This window comes from Rhinatrema bivittatum, chromosome 11 (assembly GCF_901001135.1).
Source record: "Rhinatrema bivittatum chromosome 11, aRhiBiv1.1, whole genome shotgun sequence".
NCBI classification, from domain to species: Eukaryota; Metazoa; Chordata; class Amphibia; order Gymnophiona; family Rhinatrematidae; genus Rhinatrema; species Rhinatrema bivittatum.
The window spans coordinates 28,840,613-28,862,926 of NC_042625.1; the positions used below are offsets into that span (position 1 = coordinate 28,840,613).

Sequence of the window (22,314 nt, forward strand, 5' to 3'; positions counted from 1 at the left end):
TTTTGCAGAACACCCTGCAAGTGCATTTTACATCAATGCGATCTTACCCCACTGGAATCTTATATTCTATTTTTGTGTTCACGGCAGCAGCGGAGCATGGATGTCAGCACATGCGCGTGCGCACACACACACACACGCAGTCACACTGCAGGGGAAAGGCAGCTTTGCGACATCATGGACTGCTCTACTGCTGCAACGCAAAACGCAAGCCTCTGGCGGCAGTGTGTGTGTGTGCGGGGGGCGTCTCTTCAGTGTACACCAGGTCACAGCCCGCCTGGGTCCTATCCTGTGCGAGGGATGTACGGACCAGATCAGATACCGAACTTCTCAGGATGGACGTTTCCCTTGCAGAGCTGCACGGCGGAAAGGCCTCCAGCCTAAAATCAAACCACCACCAATCTTGTTCCGCTTTGTGCTGTGAATACAGGAAAGCAAACTGCTCCGATGCACAGAGACTATGCACGCGCAACGGGGACTTTCTTCTCCGTTCACAAGACTAGAGAAAGGGGAAACGTGAGGAGATAAAAACTCGGTTTTTGGTCATTTTTCCTGCAATTCCACCCACTGCAGGGATGATTCCCCCTCCCAGATTGCAGCTCAAAGCAACAAAGTTTTTTGTTTCTAGTGGGGACTGTCTCGTACTGCACCGGGGCATCTGCTGCCCCATACCTCAGTTTTGCTGAAGAGAGATCATGCAGGAACTTTACTGCTGGAAGAGCACAGCTCACGCCTTAAAGTTATCACGCGCTTCCTCTGTTTAAAAAGGAGGCCCAGCTCCCTGGGAGTGTGCTCGATAGCACAGGCCTCTCTCCTCCAGTGCCCCTTCTGCTCGGTGAGGAGCGGGACTTGCACTACGTTTTCTCCACTGAGTCCATGCAAAAATTAACCACATATATTTATGTCCTGCTGCTTTAAAAAATATTTTGCTCCTTGTTTAAAAAAAAAAAAAAAAAAAAGAAAAGAAAAGACGACCCTTCTCCCTCACAAAACCCCTCAAAAAACAAACCTGAGCCCCCATGCTTTCCAGAGAGAAGTCACAACCTGCATTTCTTTTATTGTCTTGGACTTTCATGTTCCTCCTGTTTTTTGGGGGGATTTTAGCTCATTTGAATCTTTCCTCTGTTGGCCTTACGCTGCCAGAAGATTTCATTTATAACTACCTGAGGAAATTGTAACCCTCCTGGCATGGCGACAGTCTACGGTTGGAGGAGCCCAAATAATGGCTTCCTCTGAGTCTGAGCATCGGTGCCGAGTGAAAAGCACCCCTGCCTCCCCCTCCGACGGCCCTGGCACACCTGAGCCCTTCACGTGGCTGCTGTGCACACGCTGTGTATTATAAAGGACACTGTTCCTCAAACTCTCTGTGCAACAAAGCTGATCTGACCCTGCCTCTTCGATTGTTAAATTAAAAAAAAAAAAGTAATCACAGTGTATGGACATAAAAAGCATTCCTATAATAAGAGTATAGCACAGTGCTTTACTGTGAGTATAAACGTGCCCCAAGTTGGAAATGGCATGTGGATCAACCAGTGACAACTGGCTTTCCAAATCTTCAACGGAGCTTGTACAAGAGAAACACGTGACTTTTAGGATAGTGAAGCACCTTCAACCTATGAGCACGATGTGGCTGTTGAAGTAAAAACAGCAACTCTCGTCTGTCCAGGGACCCCACGGCTGGTCACATTTTCAGGATATCCACCATGAATATGCATGAGATAAATTTCCACAGACTGGGACCCAATGTGTGCAAATTAATCAGGCACATTCTGAAAACCCAACAGCTATGGCGTTGATAGGACAGGCTTGGGAACCATGGATTTAATAGGAAATACTATATATATATTGTATCTCTCTCTCTCTCTCTCTATATATATATACACACACAAACTACAAAGCTCACCTTTCCGCTTCAACACGCACCCTCAAACATACAGTACAAAGGCTGGAGGCCATTCAACTTCCATGACAAACATGGACGGTACAGCAACATGAACTGTGTTTGATACCAAGCTCCCCAGCAATTATCCAACACAGCACAAACTTCTTCTATCTATAATGAAATAATCAGCATTACCCGTACAGTACAGCTTGTGTCTTGAAATGCATTTTAGTTCTTTCCAAATGGATTTAGCTATGCTTCCCCCCCCCCAAAAAAAAATACAAAAACATTTCCTGAAACAAGCCTTAGAAGAAACAAATATATATACAATTAACATGATCTGTAGGAATGAAGGTGGAGACGATGTCGCCCAAACGCGTTCACAAACACCCAAAGAAGTCTGAAATGCATTCTATTTCGTATTGCAACGGAGGCTAGCAGGTTTCAGGGTTTTATTATTATTCCAGCTGTTGCGTAATTTGAAGATGTGAAATAAATATTTTCACTATGCCGTTATTCATAGGGCATTCCCTTCTCCAGGAGAACAATCTTGAATTGACAACAGTAGACTCAAGATGATCTTTCTTCAATGTAATACCTCTTTTTTTTCATTTTTCCTCACTCTATAAAACAAAGAGCCCCCCCCCAAAAAAAGAAAGAGCTTTGCAAGATGAACCTAAGTAGCTTGTACTTATTTCAAACAGTGATGTGGGCTATAAGAACTATTGCAGTTAATAGGATCACGTCAACTTTTGTCCATCCCAGAGGTCCTCTTTAGGTGCCCTGCAAGAGGCATCTCCAACAGCTTTGGATTTGCTTCCCTTTTTTTCGGGGTTGACTGTGAAGCGTGAAACGACAGAGAGTCTTTTAATTTGGCTTCGCTCGAGTTAGGCATGCTTAACACTTCTAGATCGGAGGAGAGATCCTCGCTGGAGAAAGTAAGACAGCCAAGCTTGGCGAGGGAATGTGACCGCTTCAGCGGAGAAGAGAGGGTCAGACCAGCCAGCCGCATCCTGGTTTCAATTTCCTGCGTCCGCTGCTTGACCAGGCCAGGTTTACCACGCACGCTGTGTATACTGTCACTGCTGGAACTGCGAGTCAGGTTGGGGCTTATGGAGGACGAGGGCGTGTAGCATATCATCTTTAGGAAGTCCTTTGTGTAGTTGCTAATCTGATCCAACTTGAAGAGACAAGGCGTAGAGGTTTTCTGAAACACTCCATCTAAGGGGTTAAGGAACTTGTCCATAATGTCCTTTACCTCATCTGACAGAGATTCCTCCCCCTTCAAGCATGCACCTTTGTGCTGGGAAACCAGATCCCGCTCTTCATCTGGCACATTAACATCAGATATACTGGAAGGAACTTCACCGAACACAGATGACTCTTCTGACAATGTACTTTTTAGACGTTCCAGTTCTTTGGTATGCTTACTAACTAATCCTGCTTTTTGGAGCTGAAGAATAGATTCTTGATGCTGCATCAAATAACTGTTGGAAGCTGACTTTTCCAAATCTTTACTGAACACGTAGTTGAGGTCCTTCTTCTGCTTGATGTCTGTCCTTAGTATAAAGTCCCCTTCAGTACCAAGGGAATTTTTCTCACTAAATGTATTCCCACCCTTAAGCACTGCCAGTGCACACATTTTTTGTGCACTCTCTGGTAAAACTGCACTACTGATTTTCTGATCAGCCATAGTCTGAGAGATGTCAATACCCAGAGCGCTTGGCTGCCTCAGGAACTGTGATGAAACTGTGTTTGCAGCGCTAGTTGATTCTCCACACTGGGGACCACTGGGCGGTCGGTCTGAAGGCGCAATAATCTCAGGCGAGAAGCCGAGAGATGGCTGTGTGCAGATTGCAGATGCACAATGTAGAGCTGGGGGATTCATCTTCTCACACTCTTCAAGGTCTTGGGATGAAGAATACATGCAGTCTGTACAGGACTGGTAGGAAGGCTTGACTTTGTTAAAAATCCCAAATGTGGCATCGGCCTGAAAGGAAAACAACAAGCAGAAAAACAATAATCACCACCAATGAAAGAAGCTGAGGAAAGCCAAGCCTAGTGATTTTTGAGCAAGCATCGTTGAGACAGGGCACGGAAATAAACATCCAACCTGTGAGGAGGTACTAGCTAAAAGAAAAGCAGATTCACATTGTGCTCTAGCAATGCTGACCTTGTCGAGCTTCTTTTGAGACAGGAGAAGATATAGAGAAGGGCGACCAAAATGATAAGGGGATGGAACAGCTCCCCTATGAGGAAAGGCTGAAGAGGTTAGGGCTGTTCAGCTTGGAGAAGAGATGGCTGAGGGGGGGGATATGATAGAGGTCTTTAAAATCAAGAGAGGTCTTGAACGAGTAGATGTGAATCGGTTATTTACACTTTCGGATAATCGAAGGACTAGGGGGCACTCCATGAAGTTAGCAAGTAGCACATTTAAGACTAATTGGAGAAAATTCTTTTTCACTCAATGCACAATAAAGCTCTGGAATTTGTTGCCAGAGGATGTGGTTAGTGCAGTTAGTGTAGCTGGGTTTAAAAAAGGTTTGGATAAGTTCTTGGAGGAGAAGTCCATTAACGGCTATTAATCAAGTTGATTTAGGGAATGGCTTCTGCTACTACTGGCATCAGTAGCATGGGATCTTCTTAGTGTTTGGGAACTTGCCAGGTTCTTGTAGCCTGGATTGGCCACTGTTGGAAACAGGATGCTGGGCTTGATGGACCCTTGGTCTGACCCAGTATGACAATTTCTTATGCTCAAACCTGGGCCCAGTATATTATGACCGAGTGTGTTATTGGACTTTAATCTAATGTGCATATTAAAGAATTTTTATGTTCTTCCCACACGGTCAAAATGCTATAATGCACCCCCCCCCTTAGTATGTCACAGTTTGCTTAATCTTTGTAATTCAGCATATGGATAAACATAAAAAAACCAGGATGAGCTCAATACCCAGAACAACAACATTTCATATGCAGCATTTATAGTTTTATGTAAGAGGCGGCCATCACTTACTAGTAGAAAGAGAACCCTTTCTGACCCCACTAAGAAGTTTAGGAGCTTCTTGAATGGCTCTGATTCTAGGCTGTGGATCAGAGGGCATGAGGTGAAGAACACATGCAGAAGGATCATTTTCCCTAACATTCTGTTCTCGCAGCTGCATTCCCTAAAGTGCAAAGCTTCACCCAGCTGCCGAGGAGCCCCTAAAAAGAGCCGCCACTGCCCAGGCACGCCGGATCTCAGAGACAGCTCTTGGACGCAGGCACAGGTCAAAGACCTGTGCCTATATATTATGTTATTCCCTGATGAATCATTTCACTACTTGTTATTGTTGAATTGTTGACTTGTTCTATGTTCATTGCTCAATGTTCTATGTAACGCCATAGCCGCGACTGTTCTGTTTAATTGTAAACCGATATGATTTGATATTTTTGTTCAAGAATGTCGGTATAGAAAAATTCTAAATAAATAAATAAAGACGAGGCTGACCGAGGAATAATTATCTGGTCAATCATAACTCAAAAGTGCTGCTTGGCCCAAATTTTTTTTTTTTTTAAAGATATTACTACTAGGTATAGCCCCAGTACTATTTTCAGATAAAGATTATTTGCTGTTTATAAATCATTAGGATACAAAGTCAATTAAACTATTACAAAAGTACAAGGTCAGGGTTATTTCTACTAGAGATGTGCTTCGACCGAACCTTTTGGTTCTGCCTTCATTATCAGCCCGCCGCAGGAAATTTCAGTTTCTGTGGTTCGGGCCTTTTTTTTTTTTTTTTTTTAATCGGCCACCCCGAATTTCGGGTTAGTGCACACTAACCTCGAAAAACGAATTTTCCCAAAATTTCGGGAAAATTTGCTTCGTTTTTCGGGGTTGCCGAAACAGGACGAATGCACATCTCTAATTTCTACTGAGGGATTCCAGTGATAATTAACTACTGGAAGCTTCAACAGAATTACACATCCTCATCAAGTACAGGGGGGAAGCAGCATATCCCATTCAAAGGACAAAAATTATTGGTCATCGTATGACAGCAACAGTGCAAATTACTTTCAGCTTTCTCTTGCTATATAAAGAGAGGTTTTAAACCTGTCACCACAATCAACAGCATGTGCCCTACTTGTAAAAAAAAGTTTTGTTTTTCCTGTTAGCTTAACTGTCAAGTGTCACTCACCCACAGTCTTTTTCTTGCCATTTTAACTGGTAATAGTGAAACAATGACTACCTGAATAACATGTACAGTTATATTAAAAAAAAATAAAAAATCAACACACATTAAAAGCTTTGGCAAAATACCCTTACACTGTTCTATGTACCTCAAAATCTTCCGGCAAACTCCTCTTACTGTTGTTGTTGTTGGCATTTTCTTTGGTGACGCTACTTTCCTCACTATGGAAGGGAAAGTGCTGCCACCTCTCCTCTGGGATTTCCTTTCCCCTGACCTCCGTTTCCTGCGGATTCAGGTTGGCGTCTGTGCTCTGGCCTTCTGCAATGTTCAATTCAAGTTTTTTCCTTGCCTCCCTCTCACAAAAGTCACTGGGCTGTGCCAGGGGCCCGTCTTTTCCCTTCCTTTCCATCCTCTCCCCTCTCCCTGCAGACGACAGGGAGTGCCGGTTGGTGGACGAGGAGGCGTCGTCGTCTTCGTCCAGGAGCGCGTCCCTTTCCAGGTCTTCCACCTCGAACGGGAAGCTCCCTGCGCCCGCCTGCCTGTTTTCCATCGCTGAATCAGAGAGACGCCGAAAGTAGTAGTTCTGTTCCAGGGCACTGGCCATATAGGGCAACCCGCCGTCCATTTCATCGCCTTGAGTTGGTCTGTTTTCCAGCACGGCATCTAAGTTTTCAGGCTGGAAGACACTCGGTAACGTGGAGCCGTCCTCGGTTCGGTTGCTTTCCCTTTGTTGTTTCCAGAGCTTATTGTGACGCTGTTTGCTACAGAAAAAAAGTTTGAAATTATTAGAATTAAAAAGTACAGCATGTCTAGTACTGTTCAAGTCAGGCAGGCCGAAGTCCACTAGCAAGGATGAATGTCCACCACCTGCTGGAGATGGAGAAATACTGGCTGGCTGATGTCTGTGGTGAGCTATATGAGAGGGATGTCAGTGAGTTGTTCTCCGTCTCCACCTGCTGGTTGGAGTACACAACCCACTGGTGTGAACTGGCTTGCCCAGATGAAGAGAAAACAAACTTTATTAAAAAAAAAACAAAAAACCAACAACAACAAAAAAACATTTAAAAGTTGCTAAAGAAATATTGATAAAAGTTTGTTTTCCTAAAGCAGCAGTGACCGCTTGTTTCCTGTTCAGGTGTGGGGAGATAATCTGAAATAACTCAAATTATCCCATTAATGGCCTTGATGTGTGTATCATTAAAATCTACCATCACAATTTTCAGTCACTGGCCTACTAGTCACAATGGCTAACATGGGCATGGTTGTGATCACCATACACCTCTTTCCTCTTTAGAAGTGGCTGCTCATGGCCAGCTCACTGTTTAAAGACCATATGACCCATCTAGTCCGCCCAGCCATCCAATTAATTTAGCATTATCATTTTTGTCACTTCCTTAGAGATCCCTTGTATTATCCCAGGCTTTCTTGAAATCAGATATTGTTTTTGTCTCCTCCACTTCTACTGGGAGGCTGTTCCACACATCCATCACCCTCTCTGTAAAGAAATAATTCCTGAGTCTGTCCCCTTTCAACCTCATCTCATGACCCCTTATTCTAGAACCTCCTTTCCATTGAAAAAAAACAAAAACCTCACCTCCTTTGCAGGGAATCCTTTGAGATATTTGAATGTGTCTATCATTTCTCTCCTATATTACCTTTCTTTTAGGGTATACTTGTTTAGATCTTTAAGTCTATCCCCATATGCTTTAGAACAAAGAGTACTGACCATTTTAATAGCCACTTCTAGACCGACTCCATCCTGCTTATATCCTTTTGAAAGTGCAATCTCCAGAATTGTACATAGAGGGGTCTCACCAGGGACCTATACAGGGGCAATAACACCTCCCTTTCTCTGCTAACCATTCCTCTCCCTATGCAGCCAACATCATTCTGGCTTTTACTGTCGCTTTATCCACCTGTTTGGCCACCTTAAGATCATCAGATACAATTACCCCCAGATCCCGCTCTTCCTTTGTGCTTAAAAGAAATTCACCTCCAATACTGTCAATTTCCTTGAATCCTTATCTACTTTAAATTTATTTAGCTCTTCACAACACAGTTCTGAAAATTGATTGATGTTTACCTCACTTCCAATCTTATTTGTGTTTGTTATATGTGGTCCTGCTCCAGGCCCACAGTGAACACCAAACAGAAATATCTGTTAAGCAATTTTGCTTTTTCCTCCTCAGCCTCTACATATTCCTCCCCTTTGAGTCTCACAATGCCACTTTTGCATTTCCTTCTATCACTTAAACATATCTAAAAAAAAATAAAAGTCTTGACCTCTCATTTTACCTATTTGCTATTTTTTCTTCTATATGAATTTTCACATTCCTGACTACTTTCCCAGCTTCTCTTAATTTTTCCAGATATTGTCGCCTGTCTTCCTCTTTCTGCGATCTCTTGTAGTTTATGAATGCGAACCTTTACTCCCTTTCAGCTACTTCTTTAGAAAACCATAAAGGCCTCTTTCTCCTCTTCCCTTTATTTACTTTCCTCACAAAAATATCAGCTGCCCTTAGGATATCTCCTTTTAGTTTTGCCCACTGCCCTTCGACTTCCCCTAGATTTTCCCATCCAGATAACGACTCCTTGAGGTCCGCCCCCATTTTGAGAAAGTTGATTTTCCTGAAGTCTAGGCCTTAGAATGAACCTTCATCCCTTGCATCCTAATATTGAACCACAGCATCCGGTGGGTCACTGGCTCCCAGATGATCATCCACTACCACATCAGAAATACCATCCCCGTGGGAAAGCACCAGGTCCAGTACTGCCCCAACCTGTGTGGGTTCCGCTACCAGTTGGCAGAACAGCTCTCCTTGCACAGAATCCAAGATCTCCCTGCTTCTAGAATATGCTGCAGTTGGGATGTCCCAAACATCTGGAAGATTAAAATCCCCTTGCAGCAGCAGCACTTCCCCTTTCACAGCAATCCTGTTAATAATCTCTGTCTGTGATGGAGGTCTGTATGTTACAAATGACAAAGCAATAAATGTATTGGTCTAATTTTAGAAAGCACTCTGTCGCCAAGATACTAATGTAAGACCCTCTATTCACGAGTAAGACATTTAAAAGTAGCTTCTCGTTTCCCATAGAGGTCTAATTTGCTTTAATAGATCATGCAAATTTGCTAAATTTTTTAAATTTTCTTTAAAAGAAACCATACGAAAATTATAGGGAAAATTCCCAATTAGATACCGCATAATTGAAGAGGAATACTTATCCCAAAATAATCAAGTCCCATAAGTCCCGACATGGCCATGTTTCGGATTGTCCTGCTTCAGGGGAAATCACGGGTTGTCTTTCAAATAACGTTGATGCGGCGAATTCACTGCGAAACTTCTTTTCTTGCGGGCTCTCCTTTAACCCGCAGCATTTGAGAACATGGCAGACGCGCGGACTTCTACTTATACCGGAACACACGCTTGTTACCTCCCCTTCCGGGAAGCGCAAAGGTCTCTATCACGTCCTCCCGTGGCGAAAAAACGCCAGCAACAGTCTTCTAACAGGTCCTCTTTATTTACAGATTCAAGGGGTTGCAATGGAGGCTACAGTAGCTCCGGATATTGCAAACCTCTATGTATCCGATTTTGAGGAAAAGTTTCTGTATCATTCATCTTGGTTTCATCATGTTTTGATTTGGCGGCGATACATAGATGATGTGTTCTTTATTTGGACAGGTGATTTAGACACTCTTCAGCAATTTCTAGCTTGGTTAAATTTACAGGATTCTCATCTTCAATTCACAGCACATTTTGACCAGTTTTCTGTGGCTTTTTTGGATATTTCAATTATCAAACTTGGGAGCACGGTTATAACTTCTTTGCATAGGAAGGCTACAGACCGCAATCAATACCTTCGGTATTCTAGTTTTCATCCTCAGCGGCTAAAAAATGGTCTCCCAATCTCACAGTTTCTCCGGCTACGCAGGATATGTTCTTCTGTTGACGAATTTAAATTTCAGGCAGATTTGCTTGCTTCTAGATTTACCCAAAGGGGTTATCCTTATGGGGTCATAAAGAAGGCATACAAGCGAGCCTTATTCGCGAATAGACAATTACTGGTACAATACCAACAGAAACCTTATACTCAAGATCTTACATGTACTTTGAAATACTCACGACATGTTCATGAGGTGGTTCGCATTGTACGTGAACATTGGAAGGTACTTTCTTTGCATGCAGTTTTTCAGACGGGTCCTAGATTTGCCTATTTTAGGGGCCAGAATATTAGAGACCGCGTTGTACATTCAGGTTTTTGGTCCATTAAGAATGTTTCCCCTGCGGGTGGGCATCAAACCTGCGGAGGTTGCGATATGTGCCCATTAGCCCTTACTGGTGAAGAATGGCGGGCTCCCCATTCCGGGGTTGTCGTATATCAGAAGAAACTTACCACATGTGATTCTATGGGAGTTGTTTACGCAATACAATGCCCTTGCAAACTTGTGTATGTGGGCCGCACAAAGCGGAAGATACGTACTAGGCTCATAGAACACAGGAGTTGCATTAAAACATTAAAAATGACAGCACCTTTGGTTCAGCATTGCAATAGTGCTCAGCATGAGTTTACAGATTTGCGCTGGACGATCTTAGAATCTGTGCCTTTAAACCCAAGAGGAGGAGATATACAAAGAACATTAAATCGTCGTGAACACTACTGGATTTTCTTTCTTCACACTGTGGACCCTGACGGTTTAAACGAGAGGATCAATTGGTATTCTCTCGTCTGATGTCGCCCCCCTTTATTTCTGGATGATAAGATTTAACTCTTTAAGATACTGTGTGAGTGGTAAACTTATGGTGTATCATATTGTCTGCACACCTGGTATACAAAATTTTTACTTCGATGTTATCGCCAAAAGAGGACCAGATAGAAAACTTCATCTATTATTTTACGTTGTGGCATGAGGACGTGATAGTGAACTTCCAGCTTTGACATGCGCATTGCTTATGTACTATGCTCATGCTCCAATTGAGAGGACCTGTTAGAAGACTGTTGCCGGCGTTTTTTCGCCACGGGAGGACGTGATAGAGACCTTTGCGCTTCCCGGAAGGGGAGGTAACAAGCGTGTGTTCCGGTATAAGTAGAAGTCCGCGCGTCTGCCATGTTCTCAAATGCTGCGGGTTAAAGGAGAGCCCGCAAGAAAAGAAGTTTCGCAGTGAATTCGCCGCATCAACGTTATTTGAAAGACAACCCGTGATTTCCCCTGAAGCAGGACAATCGTCCGAAACATGGCCATGTCGGGACTTATGGGACTTGATTATTTTGGGATAAGTATTCCTCTTCAATTATGCGGTATCTAATTGGGAATTTTCCCTATAATTTTCGTATGGTTTCTTTTAAAGAAAATTTAAAAAATTTAGCAAATTTGCATGATCTATTAAAGCAAATTAGACCTCTATGGGAAACGAGAAGCTACTTTTAAATGTCTTACTCGTGAATAGAGGGTCTTACATTAGTATCTTGGTGACAGAGTGCTTTCTAAAATTAGACCAATACATTTATTGCTTTGTCATTTGTTTACATTTGTGGTGTATTGGAGTACACTGTGTGTTTGTGGGTATTTTTGTGTGATTGATATCGCGGTCTGTATGTTACACCAACATAAAGAGATGCTGCATTCCCTCTTTCCAGATTAATGCTGATCTGGGTTTGAGGCCTGAGCTGGCCAGGGCTGGAAATACTGAATAACCCCCTGAGGTGTGGGGAGAAGTCACAGTCCTTGCACAATGGTGAAACCCAGCAATTGGAAATTAGTGTCCACGAATGCTGGGTCCCAGCCACTACTCAAGGCTGACACCTGCTGGCTGCAACTAAGAAGGCATGTGAGTTCCAGCGCCCAGAGCAGAATCACAAGCTCCAGGCCAAGGACACAGTCACTGGAATGTCTGGGCTAGGGAAGATTATTGAAAAAAAAAAACCCCAAACACCACACTGCTAATCTATGCATAAGGAGAAGCAGCCATTCTGTAGCAGTGCAATGGATCGTCCAGCTGATTTTCAATAATGAAACTGTTAGAACCACTAATGTTACTAGTAGGAAGTGTTTGTGGGATATAGGTACAGGAGAGACCAACCAGTGATACTATAAAATTGATTAGACCCCTGGTATATAAATAAAGCATAAAATTAGAACCTATGGTGAGCCAGCTCCACACAAAAACATCCACTGGCTTGGCTGAGAAATAAGTCTTGCTCATTCTGGTAGCTAGGCATGGAAAAAATCTTTTGCATGGAAGGAGAATAACATTCAAACAACTCCGCGCGACCCCATATACGCATGCATATGGGCATGTGGAGATTTGCTACAGTATTTTATAACATAAGAACATGCCATACTGGGTCAGACCATCAAGCCCAGCATCCTGTTTCCAACAGTGGCCAATCCAGGCTACAAGTACCTGACAATTACCCAAACACTAAAGTAGATCCCATGCTACTGACAGCAGTGGCTATTCTCTGAGATAACTTACTTAACAGCAGTTAATGGACTTCTCCTCCATGAACTTATCCAAACCTTTTTTAAACCCAGCTACACTAACTGCACTAACCACATCCTCTGGCAACAAATTCTAGAGCTTAATTGTGCATTGAATGAAAAAGAATTTTCTCCCATTAGTCTTAAATGTGCTACTTGTTAACTTCATGGAGTGTCCCTTAGTCCTTCTATTATCCGATCGTGTAAATAACAGATTCACATCTATTTGCGGATTATAAAATACACGCAAGTCCATCCCTCTACATCACTGAACATGAATATCAGCAATGCATCGAAAGTACATACTTTTTCTACTTATTTTATAAAATATACGCGTGATTATTTTATGCTATTAAAAAAAAATCAACACTTGTTCAAGCTAAACCCTCATTTATACACACACACACAACTGAAATTACAAGTTTGCCGATATCTCCATCAATTTACCCAGTCCATCTCCAGTTCTCTGAGAGTCTCCTAGTATTTCACCCTGAACTCCCAACAGCAGCAGACAACAGACGAGTCTGCTATCAATTGCGCTAATTAGCCGGTGAAAAATTGCACGAATAAGTTGCCCAGCTTACAAAATAGCAACTTATGCATGTTCCTCTTGGCCCCGCACTGGAATGCAACTAGACTGCTGCTTTTTTTCATGTGTAAATGTGCGCAAAAAAAAAGTGTGTAGTTTTAATGTTTATAAAACAGCACATATGCGTAAGTACAGCTACTTACGTGCATATATGAAAATTAGCTTGCTAGGTTCTCACATTATTCCATACCAGGGTTATAGTAAATATCACAGTATGACTGATTAGACACAGGAGAGATCACATCCCACACATGCTTTCTGCTGGTCACGTTAGTGGCTCTAACAAAACCACGCAGGCAGGGCCCCTTTGAAGCCTGCCCAAGATCCACAAGTCCAAAAGTACCTCTGGCCACAATGCACAACAGCCCGTGTAGATCTGAAAATGAAGTTTGCACAGGCATTTTCTCCTCCCCCCCCCCCCCCCCCAGCTAAAAGTGTGCACGCCGCGGGCCCACACATGTACTCTTAGCCAAGCAAAAAGGGAAACAACTTTCAGATAAGTCAATGAATGAAGGTAAATACCCATTTAGTGGTGTAAATGGTTTTGAGAAATTGTGCTCTGAATATTATTTAAATGTTAAAAACAAAAGTTTAGAAATCTTTGTACATCTTTTAGTTGTGTACTTGTAGCTATTTCCCTTTTCTTCTCTCTTATGAGCTTTGTAATTGGAATCTCTTTTTCTTAAATAAGTGTCTATTATAAAACTTATACATAAATTCTTGCACAAAAATCCCTCTGTCTCATCTTCTTCCCTTTCCAAAAAGTTTTAACAGGAACATAGTACAAGACTATTTCTTTTTTTTTTTTTAAAGCATAGCCATTAGCTCACCTTGCATCTAAAATCCCTTCGTACTCCGAGAGCTGCCTCATGAAGCCGGCATTGGGTCTCGTAACGCCACGTTTTTCCTTCACGTAGTTATAAGCTTTCTCCAAGGACCAGTCAAATTCTTTCATAGCATAAGCAATGACAGTAGAAGCCGATCGACTTACACCCATTTTGCAATGAACCAGACACTTTGAGTGACTTTTCCTGCAGCAATAAAAATAAATATATATATATATATATACATATACACACACACACGATAATATATGCAAAGATTGTAAGCATTTGAAAAAAAAATTTGTACATATATGAAAAATCTAACACTTGTGCTCTGCAATTCTACCAGAGCAGTCGATGGAATACAAGTAGTCCTTTCCTGAAACTCTCTTGTCAAAGGGAACAAGATTTTTAAAGCAAGTGCATCAAGCACACAAGTGGAGGTATAGCCTAGTGGTTAGAGCACCAGGCTACAAACTGCTGCTCCTTGTGACCTTGAGCAAGTTACTGTACTCTCCATTGCTTCAGGTATAAACAAGATTATAAACCCTCTGGGGACAGGGAAATAACAAAAAGCCAATGGTAATGTCCCCCTGATTAACAATAAATAGTATACCAAAACAGGGAGGGCCTCTAGCTTTTCCAGTGAAAACTGGTATCATATAATGTGCTGTCAGCCAATGAAAGGGCTGAAAACACCAAGATATAGTCATACACCAGTATACATGCAGAGCGTTAAAGTACCTTTTTTTTTTTTTTTAAAGATTTTTCTTAATGCAGATAAAAACCCAGTCAATCTCTAACATTCATATGAAAGAACGATTTCTTGGATGCCGATGGCCATTTCTGAATGAAATATGCTAGCCAGAATATAAACTCTAACTTGCCGCTGAAGCAGTTGAATCTCATTGAAATGCTGTCAGGGTCGGGCTCATCTCCTGTTGCAAATTTGGTCTGATATCTGCAGGAAACAAACCTCTGAGCTGAACAGCCAAGCTAAGTTTTTTGTGATTTTGGTTCGTTTTTTCACTTTAGGGGGAAGTCATCTGTTGGCCTGGAACTTCTTTCATATGAATGTTAGATATTGACCGGTTAAGAAAAATCTTCTTTCATATGAATGTTAGATATTGACCGGTTAAGAAAAATCTAAAAAAAAAAAAAAAAAAAAAAAGGTACTTTTACGCTCTGCAGTGCATACTGGTGTATGACTATATCTTGGTTTTTTTAAGCTCTTTCATTGGCTGATAGCACTTTATATGATACCAGATTTCACTTGAAAAGCTATAGTCCCCTCCCTATTTTGATAGGGAAATACCTATAATACCTGAACATAATCCGCTCTGAAGTTCCTGAAAAACAGAATACATATCAAATTAATAAATACAAGTGGACTGGGGGAAAAACCAAGCAGTTATTTTTCCTTTGATGCAGCAGTTTGAGTCAGTTTAACAACTGCAAGGCATCAGTGTGCATTCTGCTAATCACATCCCAAGCCTCCTCACCGTAGACACATTTTTAAAAAAAATTATTTTACAAGAAGACTATTGCGCTAGGAAAGAAATCCATTTTAGTGATCTGGAGGCAAGAGGGCTGGAAAGATCCTGCAGATCGCACTGGGGGGGAGATGGAGGGGTGGGGAGTGCAGTTACCCCTTCTCAAGAAGAAAAAAAAAGTAGTGTGAAGAGGGGGACAAGAGAAGATAAAACAATCTCACACCACTTGTGTAATTCCCATCACTGGCACCCAATCCATGAACACACTGCATTACCGTCATCACAGTCTAGTACTTCCTAGGCCTAAGGGTCACCCAGTCCTGCCGACTGCCCAGTGGTGCACAAACAGTGAAATATTTCCACCTAAACCGCTGTCTGAGGCCTGAGCAATTCTACTGGAAAGGGCCTGATATTTCACTTTCCTCACCCCATGATCACCCCTATTGCACGTAAAGCCAGTACTGCAGTTCTGAGCTCGGATACTCACTGGAAGGCAGCGTGGTTTCTAAAAGCATTTCCAAAGCTCAGAAATGCGGCACGCAACACAGGACTTTCTTGCCATAGAGTTACTGATTGAGCTGCTTACTTGGCTTTGTTTATAAAATTATAGGCTTCGTTCCAGTAGGCGAGGAGGTCTGTAGTGTCTTCGTCGTACACCCTTATGTTGTGATATGCGAAGAGGCCCGGGAAGAAGTTATCTATCTCTCTGGTCACGTTCAGAATGTACCTGACGCTGCAACAATGAACAGCAGAACGCGGCGCGTTAAAAAAAACGAAACAGAGAAACGAAAACTGAGCAGCAGAAAGAGACGAGCTCGGCGAGGATTCCAACGCCCAGAATTTTAGACATCATCATAAGGAGGCAGTGGCGGCTCCAAAAAACCCCCACATTTTCTCCACTGAGAGAGAGTTGGGTGGGGGAGGGGGAGGCACTTGGAAGAGACTTCCAGCAGAGGTCGCACGACCCAAAACAGCAGCAGAATTTCAAACATGCATGGGGCAGGCCCAGGGGCGACTCCCTTAGTGACAGAGGGAGGAGAGGAGAAGGCCGCAGACCAGATGCAGCAGCAGGACCTGTGACAGCAGAGAGTCAACGAGCTAAAATGGGCAGAGGTTGGGTGCACTGAAGTGACCCTGCCAACATCTCCTGCTTCACCTATCAGGAATCTCCACTTCGCTGAGCACCTAAATGCAATAAATCCATGTTTCACTCTTTAAAGGGAGAAACAGAGAAAGGGAGCAAAGGTTTTTCAATTTAGTAATTTTCACCATGCAAGTCCCTCCACCTCCACCACAGATCTGCCCCGCCCCAGGTGATGTATTCAGTAAGGCTCTGCAAATGCCCTCATTCAGAACAGACCACAGAGGCTGAGTACTGCACGGCTCCCAAATCAGTCCTGGCGATTTCGCAGCCATTTGGGTTACCCACAATGAATATGCATGAGAGAAATTTGCATACAGTCTCCAGTGTATGCAAACTCATCGTGCAAATCTTGAAAACTTGACAGGCTGTCCCAACTGCAAGGCCAGATTTGGGACACCCTGCAGAAAGGACTTCCATTTCCAAAGCGCTGTGAATACTGCTACAATGACCCAGAATCCTCTCTTAGAGGTTCGGTTTCCATCTCTTTTCCCCTGTGCATGGTGCATTTGATCCTAGGCCAAGCCCTCGCATTGGACCGTGTGCTCCCCTTCCAGAATCCATGTGTAATGGATGCTATAGAAAGGCAAATTTCTAGGAGGAACAGTAAGGTGTGATCTTTATGGGAACTTCAGGCTAAGCTGTCTGTGAGGAAGCTCAGGACTTGCCTGGAAATAGACACTGGCCAAGCACCTTCTGACTGCGTCTATCCACTGGAGTCTCATGTGACTGATTTTTTTGCCAATTGCTAAAAATATAAGGTATATTTTTATTTGCAATCTCACCTCCAGTGAGGTGACCCCTTCTGCTGTGTGAGCTGCATAAATATTCCAAGCCACCCCCTGAAAGGCTTAAATTGTGAAGAGAGAAACACATAAGAGAAGAAAAAAAATGGACTGCGGATTTGTAAGCTATCCCCCCCCTCCACCCCACCCCAAAAAGCTGAAATTAACACTTCCAAATCCAAGGTCAGCTTTGACTTCAAGACAAGTGATGGCCTCACCCGGAGTCTTGCAGCTCCTCCAGGTTGGAAGCATTCCACTCCGAGCCCTGGAACACAAGAGGAAGACAAAATATCAACCTGCTTTCTACTTAACTTCTATTCACAATTCAATCAATTTATTATGTTTTTCTTGGCCTGACAATTTCTTCTTTATCCTTTAATTCTTCCAGTGCCATCGGAACCTGGGCTATTTTACCACCTACTTTGCATCCCTCTCCCTTCCTTTTTAAGTTGGCCATCTCAGCGACAATCATTGGCCAGAGGTCAATCAGTGTCTGCAATCATGGTCCCTGAGACTGGCTGCTAACTGTTCCTGTTCAGCAATGGCCGGAGAGTCTCCCCCACCCCCATCCTCCCTATGAGGCTGTGAACGTTGCCTCCACAGCGTCTCCAGCCCCAGGAATCATACCCGGGTCTCGCTTTATAGTGCTTGCCATGGAGCCACCAGGCCCAGCCCATTTTATTATTTTAATTACAGAGACCTGTCTTTACCCATAAACCAAAATAAAAAGGTGTGCAAGTTATCAGTGAATCCCTACACTCAGTGGCATCAAAGCTTGCAAAATTTGTTGCAGGAACATGAGCAGTATCTCTCCTAAAGGCTGTTTTATGAAATATTTAAATTCACTTTGCTAACGATCAGAGTTCCTATACCATTAATTAGCTGAAGAATTATTATAGTGGGAAAGTGAGACCACAAATGGTGCATTAAACTAAGAAGCAACAGATTACACCAGAAGCAGATTTTGAAGAGAAGTACAGCCCTCTCAGGCAAAGAAAGCTCAAACACAGTAAGTTAACAGCAACATTTGTCATCGGGTATGAATTCTGCCTTCCTCGATAATGCTCAAGTAAACCGATATCACCTCAACATAAAGGGAAATTAATCGGTCAAGCTTGAGTAGCAAAACAAAATGCGGTGAATAAAACGCAGCCCCTTCCCTGCTGGGCAGAGAGGATGCCCGTGGTAAAGCTTAGGATGCGCAGATGTGTTCTCTGCAGAAGCAAATCCAGGCGGGATATTACCGCCCAATCCATTTCTGCGGAAGCCTCCTATAAAATGCCGCGCTCGTCCCCAAACCTACGGCGGTCTGACAGAAATGCACCACAGGCAGGAAAACGGCGCCTACAGATCATTTCGCTCCAGCGGCACCCCCTCTGCTCGAACCCTGGCATTTGAAACAAGAAAAGAAAAAGAAAAACGGGTTCCGGAAATCTGACCTTCGCGGATTCTACAAAAAAAAATATGCAGATATATCCACAAACTTATTTCTTCCTCCTCCCATTCCCCCCCACCCAAGACCCTTCTCTAGAAAGGTGCCGAATATTTATGGACAGAAGCTTTGAGGATTACTCTCCAGCCTGTTACTTTAGTGGGGGGATCTGATACAGCAGCTGCTCTGGGTAAAACGTTAGCACCCAGCCAACTCAGATTCAACGGTTTTATTCAGTGGGCATGGCCATCTCATCAGTTCCTTCCGTTTGGTTTTACTTCGAGTACCATCTCGTGGCAAACGTTCGTACAGAATACTGAACCCTCCTTGCACTGTTTAAATGAGGGTCATCACCAATCTACTACACATACCCGCTGCTTCTATTTATAAGAGAAATACTGGACACCTGAAATAGTAGTTTATGTAAAGTATGTTTATTAACGGAATAATAAAACCACATATTCATACATTCAATGTCAGTTTTTCCAGTTTAAAATAGTAGTTTCATTTACATTACTTACATTTTATCTGTAAAGCCAGAAACTTACAACTAAGAGTTAAGCAGCACAGACAACAGATTTGAAATTCAGTGGCGAATGCTCAGTTTATACCTTTTCTGCCTTTGTGTGTTCTCCACCTCATCCACTCTCTCCATATATATTTTTTTTCTACATTTACTGTGAAACTGGTAGAAAATGTAAAAGTAGCTTACTGGAAGAGTATTAAAACTTTTAAATTAATTTGAAGCTCTCCTCATTGACTGAAGAAATGAAAGAAGGTCTCAAGGAACCCATCACTGAATTAGAAATTGAAAGAGCAATTAGTGGGTTAACAGTGGATAAGGGTCCCGGCCCAGACTGTTATTTTATAGATTTTTATAAAAGGTTTAGTGTTGCTTCTTTGCCCAGACTGCGAGATCTTTTAAATTTTCTCAGGGATTCACCCCATTCTATAGGAACCTAAATGATGCTCGTGTTATCTTACTTTATAAACAGAAGGGAGATGCGTTCGATATGGAGTCGTATAGACCTATATCTCTTCATAATTCAGATGTAAAAATCCTAGCAAAGGTTTTGCAACAAAGGATATGATTGCTAGGGATCAGATGGGGTTCATCAGAGGAAGATGATCTATTTATAATACCAGAAGACTCTTTAATTTATTACATGTAGAGGGTGCACTAAGATATCTGGAACGATTTTGGCCCTAGAAGCTAATATTTTATTTATTTATAGATTTTTATATACCGATGTACATCAAAGATATCACCTCGGTTTACAATATAACAGAAAAAACATACGCTTGGAAGCGTTTTACACAGAACGAGAGTTAGTAACTTCATAAAAATAGTTATGAATGGGGGGGAAGAATAATAAGGATTGAAATAGCAAGTGTTAATAAAATATCAGTAATATGATAATAACAGATATCAATTATATACATTATGGTAAAAACAATATAGTATAACATTAGGAACAGTAGAAATGACATGGTGTTTTATGAGAATTCTGAGGGGTGGGCTGAATAGGTGTATAGTGTGGGCGAGATGTATTGAGAGGTCCTAAGTGTATGCTTTAGTAAAGAGCCAAGTCTTGAGATTTTGTTTGAAAGTTTTAAGGCAATCTTCTTGGCGTAACTCCACAGGCATTGAATTCCAGAGAGCAGGCCCAGCTACTGAGAGCGCATGGGCACTGGTGGAGGCCAGTTTAGTGCATTTAGGTGAGGGAGTCTGCATGGTAGCGAGATGTTGGTGTCTGGTGGGCTTAGTGGATTGGTGGAGACGAAAGGAGTCTTTGAACCAGTTCATTTCAGGGTTGTGTAGGGCCTTGTGTAGAAGTGAGGGTCTTATATTGAATGTGTGATGCTATCGGGAGCCAATGTAATTCCTTTAGAACAGGTGTTATGTGTTCATTTCTGAGTGTGTTTGTTATGATCCGGGCAGTTGTATTTTGTAGAATTTGAATAATAAAGCATAAGAATTCAGTGACAATAATCTTTCAAGCGCTGCAAAAATTTGGATTCCCAGAGGAATTTAACAAATGGATATGAGCTCTCTATATTTTACTTAATGGGCAATTAACTGAGTCCTTTGGGGTGGCAAGTGGAACACGTCAGAGCTGCCCACTGCCACCTCTGTTATTTGCTATAGCTTTGAGCCTTTGGCCCAGGCAACCCATGGGCATCCGGGTATTAGAGGGGTGAATAAGGATGGAGTCCAACATAAAATTTCTTTATATGCAAATGATGTTTTGATATACTTGACCCAATTGGGTAGTTCAGGTCTGCCTTTAATGCACCTATTGGGGAGAATTTGGGAATATGCCAGGATATCAGATAATTTTACAAAGTCAGAAATCCTTCTTTTGGGGATGGACTCACATACCTGGTAAAAGACCATGTGAGACTGGAAAATTGGGCATCCAAATGGCAGATGAAATTTAATGTGGATAAGTGCAAGGTGATGCATATAGGGAAAAATAACCCATGCTAAAATGTTGGGTTCCATGTTAGGTGCTATAACCCAAGAAAGAGATCTAGGCGTCATAGTGGATAACACATTGAAATCGTCGGCTCAGTGTGCTGCGGCAGTCAAAAAAGCAAACAAAATGTTGGGAATTATTAGAAAGGGAATGGTGAATAAAACGGAAAATGTCATGCTGCCTCTGTATCGCTCCATGGTGAGACCGCACCTTGAATACTGTGTACAATTCTGGTCGCCGCATCTCAAAAAAGATATAATTGCGATGGAGAAGGTACAGAGAAGGGCAACCAAAATGATAAAGGGGATGGAACAGCTCCTCTATGAGAGGTTTAGAATGGGTAGATGTGAATCGGTTATTTACTCTTTCGGATAGTAGAAAGACTAGGGGGCACTCCATGAAGTTAGCATGGGGCACATTTTAAACTAATCGGAGAAAGTTCTTTTTTACTCAACGCACAATTAAACTCTGGAATTTGTTGCCAGAGGATGTGGTTAATGCAGTTAGTATAACGGTGTTTAAAAAAGGATTGGATAAGTTCTTGGAGGAGAAGTCCATTACCTGCTATTAAGTTCACTTAGAGAATAGCCACTGCCATTAGCAATGGTAACATGGAATAGACTTAGTTTTTGGGTACTTGCCAGGTTCTTATGGCCTGGATTGGCCACTGTTGGAAACAGGATGCTGGGCTTGATGGACCCTTGATCTGACCCAGTATGGCATTTTCTTATGTTCTTAATTTCAATGGGCCTCTAGGGGATTAACATATTTGGGTATTAAAATTTCCACTAATCTAAAATATTTATACCCCATTATTTGCAGTTATCTGGAAAAACCTCAAAAATTGGGTAATTTGTATATCTCCTGGTCAGGAAGAATTAATCTAAGAGATATGCATACTGCCCAAATTATGGCACATTTTCACCATATTCCAATGTTGGATCCCTCAATATATTTTTGATTCTTTAAGTGGCCAACTGAGAAGTTTTATCTGGCATAACAAGGTGGCATGAATTAGCTTATCAATTTTCTGCCGCCCTAAAT

General features: G+C 42.4%; 1 protein-coding gene across 7 annotated transcripts in view; it reads right to left on the bottom strand.

The window, feature by feature from the left end:
• Positions 1-2,316: 2,316 nt before the first annotated feature.
• The window catches only part of SSH1 (slingshot protein phosphatase 1), a 135,219-nt gene continuing 115,221 nt past the window's right edge, over positions 2,317-22,314 (bottom strand). For all 7 annotated transcript variants that reach the window (XM_029619767.1, XM_029619766.1, XM_029619772.1 and 4 more), the window contains 5 exons: positions 17,577-17,623; positions 16,019-16,165; positions 13,946-14,146; positions 6,197-6,809; positions 2,317-3,869 (listed from right to left, as the gene is read on the bottom strand). In XM_029619767.1, coding sequence (XP_029475627.1) covers positions 2,625-3,869; positions 6,197-6,809; positions 13,946-14,146; positions 16,019-16,165; positions 17,577-17,623 — 2,253 coding nt within the window. In that variant the 3' untranslated portion in view covers positions 2,317-2,624. The remainder of the gene's footprint in view (positions 3,870-6,196; positions 6,810-13,945; positions 14,147-16,018; positions 16,166-17,576; positions 17,624-22,314) is intronic.